This window comes from Lissotriton helveticus, chromosome 4_1 (genome assembly GCF_964261635.1).
Source record: "Lissotriton helveticus chromosome 4_1, aLisHel1.1, whole genome shotgun sequence".
Classification (NCBI taxonomy): Eukaryota; Metazoa; Chordata; class Amphibia; order Caudata; family Salamandridae; genus Lissotriton; species Lissotriton helveticus.
This window is the reverse complement of record NC_136063.1, coordinates 1100062775-1100077227: the sequence shown is the minus strand read 5'-3', so window position 1 is coordinate 1100077227 and position 14453 is coordinate 1100062775. Positions and strand designations below refer to the sequence as shown.

General features: G+C 44.9%; 1 protein-coding gene across 7 annotated transcripts in view; it reads left to right on the top strand.

The window, feature by feature from the left end:
- MSANTD3 (Myb/SANT DNA binding domain containing 3) overlaps nucleotides 1-14453 on the top strand; it is a 265161-nt gene that overhangs the window by 145827 nt on the left and 104881 nt on the right. For all 7 annotated transcript variants that reach the window (XM_078687701.1, XM_078687700.1, XM_078687695.1 and 4 more), the window contains one exon: nucleotides 3674-4122. In XM_078687701.1, coding sequence (XP_078543827.1) covers nucleotides 3674-4122 — 449 coding nt within the window. The remainder of the gene's footprint in view (nucleotides 1-3673; nucleotides 4123-14453) is intronic.

Sequence of the window (14453 nt, the reverse complement as noted above, 5' to 3'; positions counted from 1 at the left end):
CTCAACGGTCAGGTCCTTAAATGGTTCACATCATTTCTCCAACACAGAACTCAACTAGTCAAAATGTATGACTGTCTTTCCAACCCCTCTTCGGTGTCCATAGGCGTTCCCCAAGGCTCTATAGACTCCCCCTCTCTCTTTAACCTCTTTATAGAACCTCTTACCCTCATCCTGAAACAAGCAGGAATCAACTACACCTCTATGCTGACGACACACAACTGTACTATAAAATTAGGTCTCACGCTGATGTACTTCATCTTAACCACTCCTTAAACAAGATCCAACACTGGTTCCACTCCAACTACCTCAAACTCAATCCCCAAGAAAACCGAAATCATCCTCTTCTTCCCTAAAAACAACGGACTCCCCATCCAAACCTGGATCTCTGACCTCAATGCACTCAACTGCTCGCTCTCTTTGTCAAACTCAGTAAAATCTCTCGGTTTTACCACTGACAAAAATCTAACCCTCAATGATCACATAAAACAACTCTGCTAAAAGAGCTCTCTTCACTCTCCGTCACCTGAAGAAAATCAAACCCTTTATCCCACCTGAAGACTTCAAATGGTCGTACAATCCCTGGTACTCTCAAAAATTGACTATGGGAACGTTATCCTCACAGGAACCCCCAAAGTCCACCTAGCCCCACTCAGATATGTGCTCCACCTAGCTGCCAGGTTCATCACTGGCTATAAACATTTTGACCACATCTCCCCAGCCCTGAAGGCTCTCAACTGGCTACCTACTGAAGGTAGATCCTCCTATAAGACAGCATGCATCACACATAAATCCTTACACCAGAATGCCCCCCTGCACCTCACCAACAAACTTAAAAAAGCGGGCAGCTCCAGAACGATGAGGAGCACAAACACTTTCCGCCTCATCACCCCCTTATTCAAAAAGAAAACCACTCAATCTCGCTCCCTCTCTGGAAACGCGCCAATCTTCTGGAATGCCCTCCCAAAGGAACTGCGTTGAAACACCTCTTACATTGCCTTCACAAAAGACCTTAAACTGCATCTCCTCATCAAATACTGGATTCCTTAATCAGACCTTCGACCTCCTCCGACCCTACCCTCCTCTACTTCACTCCCACCCCTTCACCTCTCCCCACCCACTGTCTATCTCCCCATCCTAGTCCCACCTCCCTTCCCTCCTCCCTCTTAAAACCCCTCCCGGCTGACCATCCCCCCTCCCAATCTGCTCTTCCCCCTGCCTTTCCTCTTTCAAAATTTCTACCTCACCCACAGCTCAGCCCTTAATCTCGTCCCACCCCCAGCCACTATATATGTAAGTGTATCTGCTCCTGCTATGTCTCTGTTTTAGACTTCAATGGAATGTTTTTATTTATTGTTTATATTGTTTGCTGTTTGAGCAACTCCTTTAATCTTGTTTTTCACACATGTAAAGCGCTCTGATACCTCCGGGTCTAGCCAGCGCTATATACAACCTTTCAAATAATATAAAATTTAAAAAATTGCCCTCCTCTAGCATTCTTCCAGCCAAGCGTTCCTTACAGTGTGCCATGCTACCTGTTTGTTAACACATTCTCGAATTGTACAGCTTCATCCATTCCTCCTGACAAAAGAGTTTGAACACACTGTCGTTAGTGTTTCCACCCCTAGCCCTTCTGTCTTCTGACATGTCTATAGGTATACTTTTGTGACAAAATAAAGTTGTATCATCAACAAAACAGACCACACGCTTTTTTTGTGGGAAAAAACTGTTGCACATTTATTCATATTCTGTTATTCAGTGCACAAGTAGGGTTAACTTACTATTTCACATTGGGGATGTGCCCCAATGATTTTAATAGTTGCTGCACCCGTGCCACCACGGAGCAAAGTAAGACCAACCCCCAGCTGTCAGGATACCAACTGTCCCTTACAGGACAAAGGGGTCGTGGTTGCTTTTTTCTCATGGCCCTCTATGGCCTGAGGATCTCGTATTTAGCAGCCCCTTTTCCACCTGATGAGGTATTAATAACTTTTTGCATTAAGATAGCCCTAAGACGCGCCGTGACTCAGGGTGGCCTACCGCGACCCAGAGTCCCCCACCTGTGTAGCTCTAGCGTTCATCCCCCACAACCAAATGCTTTCAAGGCCCACCAAGTGTTCCTCACAAATGCCTCGTTGCCCAGGTCTGATAGGTGCAACTCATCTTGGCAATGTAAATGGACGTCCTTGGCATTGCAGGCTGTACCTCCCAAAGCCAAATCCCAAGTTCCTAGCAAACTTCTACATTGTGGAATTCACCCTTATAGAAGCTTCCACTTCTGAATGTGACTGAGCTGCCTGCCACTCACCCCTTGGGATTATCTCAGACTATATTAGGTTGCAGGCAACCAGGTCTGCTGCCTGTCTAATCAGCGCTGCCCCCACTATCATGTAGCAGTTTGCCCCTGCCAAGTGTGGTAAGGTCATTACCCCTCAAGTGGATCGCCAGCATGTCGGGCACCTTCTCGCCTGCCCTGAGGGTGTGCCTTAGTTTAGGTTGCTATATAGATAAAGCACAGGGGTTTGCCCTAATCACCCCAACACATTTGGGCAAACACATATGACAACAGACAAAAAAGATGTGTGGGAAAAGATCCACATGATTCTTTGTAGGAAAAACAATTAATTAGTCCCTACATGTGGGAGCCTAGTCCCCAGACTTATTACTTAATGCACTCACAAATCTACCTGAACTTGACTTTCAAACCGAAACGTTATATTTGTCTTAAACATACATAAGACACACTTAACAAATAACAATAACACAATGATCATCAGTATTTTCTGATTCCTTCCTACCCATACAATCTAATGATGATAGCGGAAAAAACTATTTGTGCACACTCTGTGTGGGAGATAGTCCAGTACACACATAGGAGGATAACTTCCAACCTCCACACAGTTCAAAAAGTGTGTATCCAGGTGTCTTGCATATGACTTCTAATCAGTCAGGCTCCTCCACTTCATGAAGACACGTTTCGGTCCTGCACATTATTGTGTTCTTTTTGCCCATGTCCTGATGATGCCCTACTTAGTGTGTCGAAACGCGTCGACTTCATGAATTGGAGGAGTCCGACTAATTAGAAGTCATGTGCAAGACACCTGGATACACATTTCTGGGACTGTGTTGAGGTTCGAAGTTATCCTCCCATGTGTGTACTGGACTATCTCCCACACGGATTGCGCATGAATTGTATGGGTAGGAAGGAATCAGGAGATACTGATGATCATTGTGTTGTTGTTATTTGTTTAATGTGTCTTATGTATGTTTAAGAAAATATATAGTTTCGGTTTGAAAGCCAACTTGGGGAAGATTTGTGAGTGCTCAATTAATTAAGTAACAAATCTGGGGACTAGGATCCCACAGGTAGGGACTAATTCATTGTTTTTTCCTCAAAGAATCATTTGGATCTTTCTCTCACATCTTTTTTGTCTGTTCTCATTAGTTTAGGTTCCAGCATCGCCCACATCATGCCTGGGCTGCCGATCCATGTGACCTAGGTGGGGGGTACAGGTAAATCTCATACCCAGAACCTGGGAGGCAGAACTGTTGTTCTAAACTACCACGCACTATTTTCTTTTGTTCGCTTGTCAATGTTTGTTTCCATGATGGGATAACTGCTCCGATAAATTCTAGATGATCTAAATACTAATTCATTCATTATGTGTTTTTATAGGAATCTTCTCTTCTTGAAGAAGCTGAGCAAAATGCAAAACAACGAAGTTTTAAAGCCTGCCAAATACTTCTCTGAACTCGAAAAGGGTGTGCTACTTGCGCTAGTTGAGAAGTACAAGTATGTACTTGAATGCAAAAAAAGTGACGCGAGGACTATTGCCTTGAAACAACGCACCTGGCAGGCACTTGCATACGAATACAACTCTCAACCTAGTGTATCCTTAAGGGACTTTAAGCAGCTTAAGAAGTGCTGGGAGAATATTAAAGCACGGACCAAAAAGATATTGGCTCATGAAAGAAGAGAAAAGGTGAAAAGAAGTATCAGCCCAAGCATGAATAGCCAGGAAGCCCTGAAAGAGAAGGTTGCCAGTATGATTCCTGAGCAGATCTACTACATACCGAACCCCCCAGAAGACGAATCTGAATACCACCGCGAGGCTGCCAACCAAGGTACAGCTAAGTGTTTATTGTGGCAGCTCTGCAGAGCCACGAGAGCTGCCTCCCCTCTTGAGTTGCCTTTTGTTCATTCACCGGACTGATCCCCATGTGGCTTTTTTTCGATATGATTGTCATTTTCACTGCAAACATTTATGGCGGGTTGTCTTCTTCACACTAGAAAAAGGGAACAAACCTCCAGGTTTTTTTTCTCTCTCCTAATGTTTTCTGGGGTTAATGTTTGTTCCATTCAGTAAGAGAAACCTGGTGTGTAGGAACTACTTTTCCAATTGTAGCCAATATTCGTCCATTCCCTTCCACTCTGTACATTCTTAACATTGTCTCCAATTGTTTGCTTTTCCATTATCTTCCACAGAAGCATCTGGAGGGACCGTTTTGAGTTTTTGAACTAGGAGTTTCTGATGCATTAGGTTACTGCGCTTGTTTCAGTGGAAGACCATTTGATAAGTACCAACTGATTTTGGAGCAGTCATGGATTCTTTACAGACTTCCGTCCCATTACGCACGTGGAGGAGTGCCATTTCTTTCACAGCTACCCTGATAGTCTATCTGTGCGACCTTGCTTTTGGTAAAGAGTGTAGCCTGCGATTTTCGTGGAACGTTATCCCGTTTGAGGAAACCAATAACTACGGAAATCGTAGGCATTTAGTGCTGGATAGCCACTGCCTACTTGGCTTACCGACAGCATGCAGGTATTGTAGTACCCATGGTTATTCGTAAATGCAGGCTCTTCCTCTGTCTAGCGACGAATCCTCCAGTAACACAAGAACATGATAGAGTAGAAGGAGATTTCCGTGCATGTATTATTTCAGCACGCATGACATGGAGCACCAACGAGAGACGATTAGGAGGGTAATCCATTGACTTGTGGATGGTGTGGGCAAAAAGAAAACATCCAGCACTGTTCTTAGTGCCCAGGTTTCTTCAGTTTTTAATGGTGGGGTACATAGAATTGGCCTCCCTGTGGTTATCCTAGATAGGGTAGAGAATATTTCAAACCAGTACTTTACCATGGCAGGACAGTTCCAGATCCTATGGAAAAAAATCTCTAATTCATTAGCATTGGATCGGGGGTAAAAGTGTCAGGGTAGTTTGCCCATCTGCCATAGTCTTTTAGGATTTAAGTATGTGGTGTGTGTGTGTATGTAATTCAGTTGAATGAGTTATAGGGTTGAGGAGATGACCAGCTAGTGGAGGGGCCATTTTAGCGTCTCTTCAGTTACTCTAATCCAGGGGATGTACCCAGCACTCCCATTGTTACTTAAGTGCCATGAACTGGTCTGGCAGATTAATAATTAGGGATTTATAAATGTATGATGTGCTCCCTTTCCCTAATGGACCCAGGGTAATTCTATCTTCCAGCGGGCTGTTTTCCTAATGCTCACTGAAGGCGGACTGGTGAGCTGCTAGTGCGTGTTCAGTTGTTGGTATCTGTAGAATTGGGTTCTTTGGAGGTTCAATTCTGCTTGAAGAGTCTTGAATGATTTCATTTGGGCACCCTTTCAGGCATCCCCAAGCTTTAAAATTCCAATGAGGTCCCACTGTTCAAACTCGTCCAGACGAGCACTATGAATAAGTCCTCTACTCTGACAAAGAGGTGTCTCCTCTGTGAGCCTCTGATCTCACTGGATCTAGAACAATGCCAGTTGCCAACACAAGATTACCACTCTCGTAACCTGCGGCAGGGAGTCTGGGAGGGGATTCCTATACAGTAAGCCTGGTGTATTGCCTCAACTGATCAGAGATATCTCAAAACTTAATGTAGGGCTTCATGGCTGCCGAAAAGCTGGACCTTCATCATCTCTGTGATGTCTAATAATATAGCCGAAGGTCTTCTATGCTGATTTCCCCATCATAGGTGGATTGTGTGCTTTTGTTGAATGCAGTGCGGGGAGTTTGGTTTGCCCAACAAAAGGAATGCAACCTTTGCTGTCAGGCCAGCAAACCAAGCCTGATGGGTAACTAAGGGAAGTGTTGTAGCATATTTGGAATCTGAGGCTAGAACTCTCATTTTGAACAGTGCCACCCTGCCGAGCATAATAAGTGAAGGGTAGACCATTTACTCATTTCCCTCTTAGTTTGACAGTGGTTAGAGATTGAGACTCCCCGTGAGCCTTGGCTCCAGGCAAATGTGCATTCCCAGGTACTGGAAGCTGAGTGGTGGGTAATAAAGTCACATTGGCCCTTGTGAAACAGCAAGTTTACTACTTGGAGAAGTCTGCTGCCCAGGACCTTGGCGTGGATCATGGTCTCAGCGTTAATGAGGGAAAGTGTCTCTGTCGTGTGTAAATGGGAGATCTTCAATGAGGAGGTTGGAGCACTCATGAGCGGGCCGTTTTAGCCAGCATAGCAGTCTCTATAGTATGAAGCAAAAGCCTGCGCAATCTCTGACGCTGCATTGATCCGTTTCTTTAACAGGTCCTTTAGTTCAGGAATCACTCAGGAGGCGGCAGGTCTGGTCATCAGCTAGCAAAGTTGTTTTCTAGACTTGTCATCCTATTCATCGACAAGCTTCCTCTAAGCAGAGTGGGCAAAGGGAGGCCCTGTCGCTAGTTGGCTCTGGATTCTCTGATCCCTGCTAGTAAAGAATTTGTGTTCAGGTGCTAGAGTTCTCACCTCCCAGTTGGATACCTGTTGGTTTTAATCCTCATTCTTCCCTCTCTGGAAGGCTTGGTAGTTGGAGTTCAAAGTAGGATTTCAGTTCTTGCAATAAGTACTTAGAGTATTGCACATTGACAAGGCACCATGCAATCATACGCCACATTGGTCAGCATCCCACCGCACACAAATTGTGACTGGAAAGTGGTCTGGTATCCTAATGGAAAGGATGTCTGCCATATTTGTACATAGCACGTCCGCTGCTGGAAAGAAACAGTAATCAATTTTAGATGAGTTTTCATGCACCACTGGGACATAGGTATGTTCAGTTACACATCAATGTCATACTTGCCACACATTATATAAGCCTAGCGAATTCAGCCAGCACTGGTTTCAACTGCACTATTGATGCCGTTGCCCAGGAGAGAGAGAGTTGAAGTACTTGCCTACAATGATCAAATCTTAGGTAGGCCCAGGAGTGCCTTTTTATGGTAGTCGAGGGAGACTTTTGCTATCTGTGGAGGAATGTTTGTAATATTAAAGTTGTAAAGCTTTCTTGCCACTTGGCCCTCCACCATCACCACATCACTCCCGGAAACATCGGTAGTGAGCTAGGTGATGGATAGTGAAAAAAATGTGTGTAGGGGGATTGTAGTGCCCCGAAACCCTTTAGTGTGCCCCACATTATAGACCCTTTCTAGGGTGACCACCTGATATGGAGGCAAATCCAGAACAAGACTGTAAAAGATTCAGGGAAAAGTTCAAAATTCAGGACAGAAATTGAGGACAAAAGGTCCATTTTACAGACACAACTGAGGTGTGGCCATACCCCACTACTTTATCAATTCATGTTTATACTATTTTTTATATTGAATTATTTCCTATTTTTATGCACTGTGCTATGTGAGAATACTAGTTATGCTACCATTCAGGTGGTGCATTATGTCCTTGTTCAACAGTAACTTGATGGCCAGTATGGTGTCAAGGGCACCGCCCCTACCCAAACCTATCTAATCTGTGTCAGGGAAAAAACAACAGCAACATTTTGATTGTTTCTAAACATTTCTATACCAATGGCAAACAGTTTGAGAAACTATATAGGTAAGTGATTTAGTTAAGTTCTGTTCATCACCCTCCACTAGACATCAAACCTAAACAAATTAATGAGGCAGAGCAGATGTTATGGGTGACAGTCTCACATCTAATGTCAGGATGTGAGTTAGCCACAACCTGTCTGTAGTCTCACAGCACCTAGAAGTCCCGACTGATACATTAGAGTGTGCGTCAGGGACTCTACATTAATCTCTGAACTGGGAGCCCGATCACCACACAAATTAAAGAGCAGGATGAAATCATGATCAGATGGGAGATCTATAGCAACTGATTCATGGAGTCATTGCTAAGAACTGGACAAATAAAGGAGGGACGAGCAAGATGTAACAATTTCTAAAATCATATCGGCCCTCCATGAGGATTGGAATGTATTGCATCCATGAGGAGTAGTCTCAGCAGAGGGGCAAGAAACAGAAGAAGCACTGTCAAGTGCTAGAATACGCAGCGCGCACCCATCCTGGCAAACTCTGTCTATGCAATGGACTATTGGTGGTGCTTCTAGAAGGCAGACAGGGGCTGGGCCCCTTGGAAAATTGGGCCCTGAGCAATTGACCACTCTGTCCATGTCTTGAAATGACTCTGTAGTAGAGCCAACCCCCAACCAATGGTCTAGCTCATCCCTAAGTACCAAATAACATGAGAATCTTCAGAATATTTGGGATGCAAATCACGCAACAACTAAAATATAAGTACATGATAAAGACCTTAAAATATAGAAAGCGTTTCTTTAACACACGGAAGTGTTACAGTTTATTATATTACATCACAACATTGCACTGATATGTATCTGAATTGGAAGTTTCTAAACATGAACTTTAAAACATTTAGAAACCCTACCGTCTGACAAAGCCATGAGTGAACAAAGTGAACCAATTGTCTGGTGGTCCGTATATTATGGCCAATCATATTTTGATGGCTGGTGGAACGTTGCAGACCATTAAAGAATGTACAAATCAGATTTTTGTATGGAATCCGTCTTGAACTGAATTACTTGAAAGTGCTCTCTAATGAAGAAAGTTGATGTGAGTGAAATCACACAATTTAATCGTGTGTGAGATGGAATTTGAACCCAGGTTTCCCGGTCTAAAGTTAGATTTATCAAGCCACGCAAGGGCACCTTGTGCGGCCCTAGGTGCCTTGATAAATCTGGAGTAACGCAAGGCAGTGCAGATCACTGTCTTGCTTTACTCTGCCCCAGGTACGCGTTCCATGGGTGGAGCGTGGGCGTTCCCACGCATTCACCCATGGATTTTGGTGCACTCCTAGATTTATCATTAGTGGTAGACCTGGGAATGTTTCAAAATGCCTCGCTTCCCTAAGGGAGTGGGGGGGGGGGGGGGGGTGTAACGAGGAGAAATATGTTTATTTCTGCTCGTTTGTACATCTTTCTATGTGTGAAGGAAAATGCTTTCAAAATTGTTTTTGTGCAGGAAGGTGTCACTTCCTTCACAAAACCAACCCTGCCAACAATGCAGGTACCCTTCCACCATAGTGCAAGTGTGCCTGCGTTGGCCCTAGGAAGCCTAAAGAGCATCAATGTATGAAAAGGACAGGAATGCACTGTATGATGATATTAAATATGGCACATTCTTGTTCTTTTATGCAGCACAGCAAGGTGGCTTGTTGTGTGAAACTATGATAAATAACCCCATAATGTATTTAAGCAACTGACTAGATTTCTTTCTTTCTCAATCTCATTTGGCACCAGATGACAGCGGCTTTGTGCAAATCTGTCAGATGAATAGTAGACTGTTAAGTAAATAAAGATCTCGGGTTCATTTGAAGCAATATCTATATAAAAAGAAAGTGCATAATGAAAGTGAGGGACTACGAGAAACCATATGTTAACATCACTGGCTTTCTCAGACTTTACATAGCTAATCAATGCAGCAGTTGAAGTGCATTAAAAAAGTTTGGATACTGTGATCCTGTGTGCAGTTCATTGAGCGGGGAGGTGGAATCCTAGGTGTGGCTAAAAAAGAACAAAATGCTTATTGATCTTTCACTATCCGGTAACTGCATATAAAATATTTCACACCTTAAATGAAAAATAAATGCAAGTTAAACTAATCGGTGGGAAATACACTATTCTATATTATGAAACCTCTTTTGATTAATGTGATCACTGCAAATGTATGTCTGGGCAACCAGAGGAACATGGAATTGAATCTTGTTTGGCTAGCAGGGCATAGTGGCTGGTGTAATTTTAGTGCTAATAGGTTCCTGTCCCTCACAGAAGGCACTGTGAGTGTATAAGTCACTATTTTAAATTTGCATGACGCAGTATAAGATTGGCTGCCGCAAAATGCATAAATAAATTTAGGGTAAAGACCAAAAGTAATTTCAAACTGTATATTTTAGTAATATGCAGATTGCATCTAGTGCAGTTTACAACTGTCCATTAAATGCACACACTTCACAGCTCAGCTTTGAACACCCTATAAATAGCTCTAAAAAAGAAGAAATCTTTCTCTTCAGGCAACTTAAAGTGAACATTATTAATTAACACCTACATTGGCATTCAAGCAGACGTTATATGCCCAGATTAACCAGTTGCCCACATTTACATTTCTTTGAAGCAGCCCTGCACCCTGGCTACCCTCCCTCTGAATCCCTACACAGGCGACTTCCTGTCTTCTGCTTCAGCTTAGCCATCCCAGCTGTTTGGAGTTAGCATTGATCCTTTAGCCAAAATGGGTAAAATTAGGGACATATGCCATCCATGGAAACTTTATTCACAGATATTAAAGTAAATTCACAGACGTCTGTAAAAATTACGGACGGTTTGATGTACTGTAAAAAATAACATAAGGAGCTATACCTACCAATAGCTCCAATACCAATTACCAAAATAACCAGTCAGTTTAGAAAGTTCAATCGTTTATTATGCAAAAATACTCTATAGAGGAGCCTCTCCAACCCTCACCATCAGGTGAGCGGAGAAGACTGCTGGCTTACAGTCAAAACAGCACATATATACTTTCAGCACAGTTCAAGAAGTCGCCGTAAATGGAAAAACACTACTTGGCTCTCGGGTCTCGAGGAAGGACCATATATGGCACACATGATTAGTTTAAAGCTCTGCTTAGTTATTATTGGGGAGGTCAGGAGGGGTGACTCCCTTTCGTCCTGGTGCCTTCAGGAATGCGCTTATCACACCCAAAGCCAGATGCGACCTTGAGTCCCTGGAGAGAGGAAGAATGGTGTGCATTCAGCTGCTCTCAGTAACTGAACTAAGCTGGGGCCTGACAACTATTGGAGAGTAACACGTGATCACTGCTCGGGCCTAGCACAGGCAGAGAAAAGATGGCGTCTGTATGGTTCTCGGCCTACTCGATGTAAACAAAAACACACGAGTAACATATACCCTTATCAACTAACTAAAACAGATATAGGTTAGGCATTATGCATATAAAACACAAAGAGTATATAGATACATCATGCTAACACAATATATAGTTATGACTAATACTGCTAATATAGGGGAATTGGATTTTTATCCCACAGGTTAATCACCCTAACCCTTTCATACCCAAATCTGGCCAGGATGAGGCAATGTGTCCAAAAAGGTGCGTTTTTGGAAGGAGCAACGCAGCCAAGCAAGGGCGCTTGGTGAATGGAAGAACCGCACCTCTTTCTACTATCATAATCTTCCATGCACATACCACTGTAGGACATTGGGTTTTTGATTGAGGGGGGTGAAAACCCTTCTCAAGCAACAGCCACAATCCTGGTCAAGTTAAACCACAAAAGTCACTAAATTAACCTGTGATTAACCCTCTGGTAGCTTGGCACAAAAGCAGTCAGGCTTAACTTAGGGGCAATGAGTTAAGAATTTATGCAACGCGCAAATATTAATAAAGGAAAACCACAACTCAAGACGAATACCACACCAATTTAGAGGAATAGAGAAAAATGTAATAAATAATTTGACACCAAAACAAAATCAATCCAATCAGTAGAACCAGAGTCATTAATTTTGAAACTTTTTAGGAAAAATATTGCCTAAAAAATTAAAGTGCCAACCGCGGGCATCTGATCGAGCCTTCTAGCTGCGGCTATCTTACTATATAATTATTCCCAGGTGTCTGATTGGCTCTGGCAAATGTTTGTAAGCAGCAACGCTGCATGTCGTCTGCGTTGGAAGTGATGTGTACAGAGCCTTAAAAGGTGCCACTCCGGCATGCTGACAAGTTTTTTTCAGAGCCACCCCCAATCAATTTTTTACTGTTATCGAATGTTTATTTTTTTTTTAGAGAGAGATATCTTCTCCTGGTGTGACAGGGGTGTCCACGAAGAAGGCCAGCTTAAAGCCCTGGGGTACCTGTCAACGGCAGATGTCAGTACAGACCCACATCTTCTTTGACTTTGGTGCCTGGAATCCGACTGAAGCTGTGCCGATTGTCGTGCCATGCTCCCCAAACCCTTGAGGTAGCAGTCCCTCAATCTCCTTGCTGCTCGATGTGTGATGCCACAATGGTCTCAATCCTGGTCGAAGGAAAGGTTCTGGAATTGGTCACGGAGCCCAAATTCCTCATCTCAAAGTTGTCTGGGCAAGTCCCATAAGAAAAAGAAGCGTAGAGGTCTTAAACTTCGTCCCGTCCATTGCAGGCTTCATACCAGATGAGGGAGCATCTTCATTTAATTCTGGCTGTACTGTGGAGCGTGGGCCTGCACCAGCTCTGTGCCTCCCTGAGTTTACAGGAGCCGGTGTGTCCACCATCCAAGAGCTTTATGAGCCCATGCGCCTTATAGTTAAGTGGCTTGTCCCCGCCGATGCACCTTCGGGCCCGTGGGTTCAGGAGAGACCCCACTTGTTCTCTGCCAGTGGGTCCACCCCCGGTGCTAGTCGGGCCCCTTGGATCTACAAATAGATCCGGAATGGCGTTGGTCATACCAGTCTCAATGCCAATGCTCCTGGTGCTGCCGGTGCATTCCCCATGCTGATCCTGACTCTGACACGGAGCCTGAGGGGCCAGGCCAGAAACTGAGTCATATTCCTATGGGCTACAACTTGGAAAGGATTGTGATCGGTCTCAGGACCCTGAATAATACCAGTCCCTAGATCACAACTTGGACTGGTGTGAAGACTTCGAAGATGCTGGCGGATTCGACACTTTACTAGATACTGGCATGCTCTCCTTCCCCCTCCCCCCCCCCCCCCGATCCCTCCGGGCTGCGGAGGAGGGACCCTCAATTGTTAATGTGGTTAAAAGGGTGGCCGAGGTCCTGGACCAAAGCCTACCCTCAATGGCAGTAAAGACTGATGTCTTGAGAGAAGTGCTTCAGCTGGGATTGACTCCCCTCAGAACCACTTCTCCCGTTTAATAAAGCCCTCACAGACGTCCATTTGGGACTTAGCCAAAAACCCAGCACAGGGGCTATTGTGAACAGGACAAAATGCCAGCCACCACCGCCCACCCCAGGGGACCCCTAGTTCCTCATGCAATGCCCTAACCCAGAGAGCTGGTCATCCAAGCCTCTACTTCATGTGTAAATCCTGGCTCATTCCCTACTGGATAGGGAATCCAAAAGGCTGGACACCTTAGGCAAAAAAATGTATTCCTCCACCAGCCTGGCACTGTGGTCCGTGAACACTGCGTGCCTTTTGGGCCGTTACCCCCATGCAATATGGGATTCTGATGTGAAGGTACTGCTCGTGGTTTGGAAGAGGCCTGGGCTATACTTTCCCAAGCTGTTGCTGATAGGAGAGAAGCAGCTAAGTTCGCTATCAGATGTGGATTGGATACCACTGACTTAGTTCGGCAGAGCGGTTTCCTCAATGGTGGCTTTACAGCACCACCTCTGGCTGAGAACAACTGGCTTTTCAGGGGATGTCCGAGCATTGATTATGGACATGTCCTTTGATGGCTCCCATCTCCTCAGAGACGAGATATACTCAACCAACCCGAGTCTGCCTTACGTGCCCGCGGAAGGGGCTTTCAGCTGCGTCTTGCATTTCCCAGCCACCACGGCGTGCAAGTTTCCTAGCCTCTGCATGGCAGAGTTTGCGGTACCCGTATTCCTCGTGGGTTGGGCAGCCAGTTGTCGGGCCAGTCCACCTACCCCTCCCCTTCGCCCCCATCCACCCCCACCCCCAGCAGCCTCAGTCTCCAAACCCCTTCAGTTTGCCCTCTAACCATTATGGGCACCCAGTGAGAGGCAGGATATGCCTTTACTTGCCCCGCTGGAGATCTATAACATCAGACCAATGGGTTCTTCAAATTGTCCTATGGGGCTACTCCCTTCCCTTCTACCCCTCCACCCTTGCTACTTGCTTGCAATAGGCTGGCAGAGGATCATCTTACCATACTCCACCATGAAGTGATGGCTTTCTTGGCCACGGGAGCCATAGAGAGGGTGCCAAAGCCAGACGTAAGTCGTGGTTGCTATTCCCGTACTTTCTGGTGCCCAAGAAGAATGGAGGCTATTGTTCTATCCTACACCTGCGCCCTCAGTTTCTTCCTCCAGCAGGAGAAGTTCAAAATGCTCACGCTTGCTCAAGTCCTGTCGACCCTGGACTCAGGAGACTGGATGGTAGCGTTGGACTTGCAGGACTCATATTTCCACATTCTCGTCCTGCCTGCACATAGGCATTATCTGTGGTTCATGGT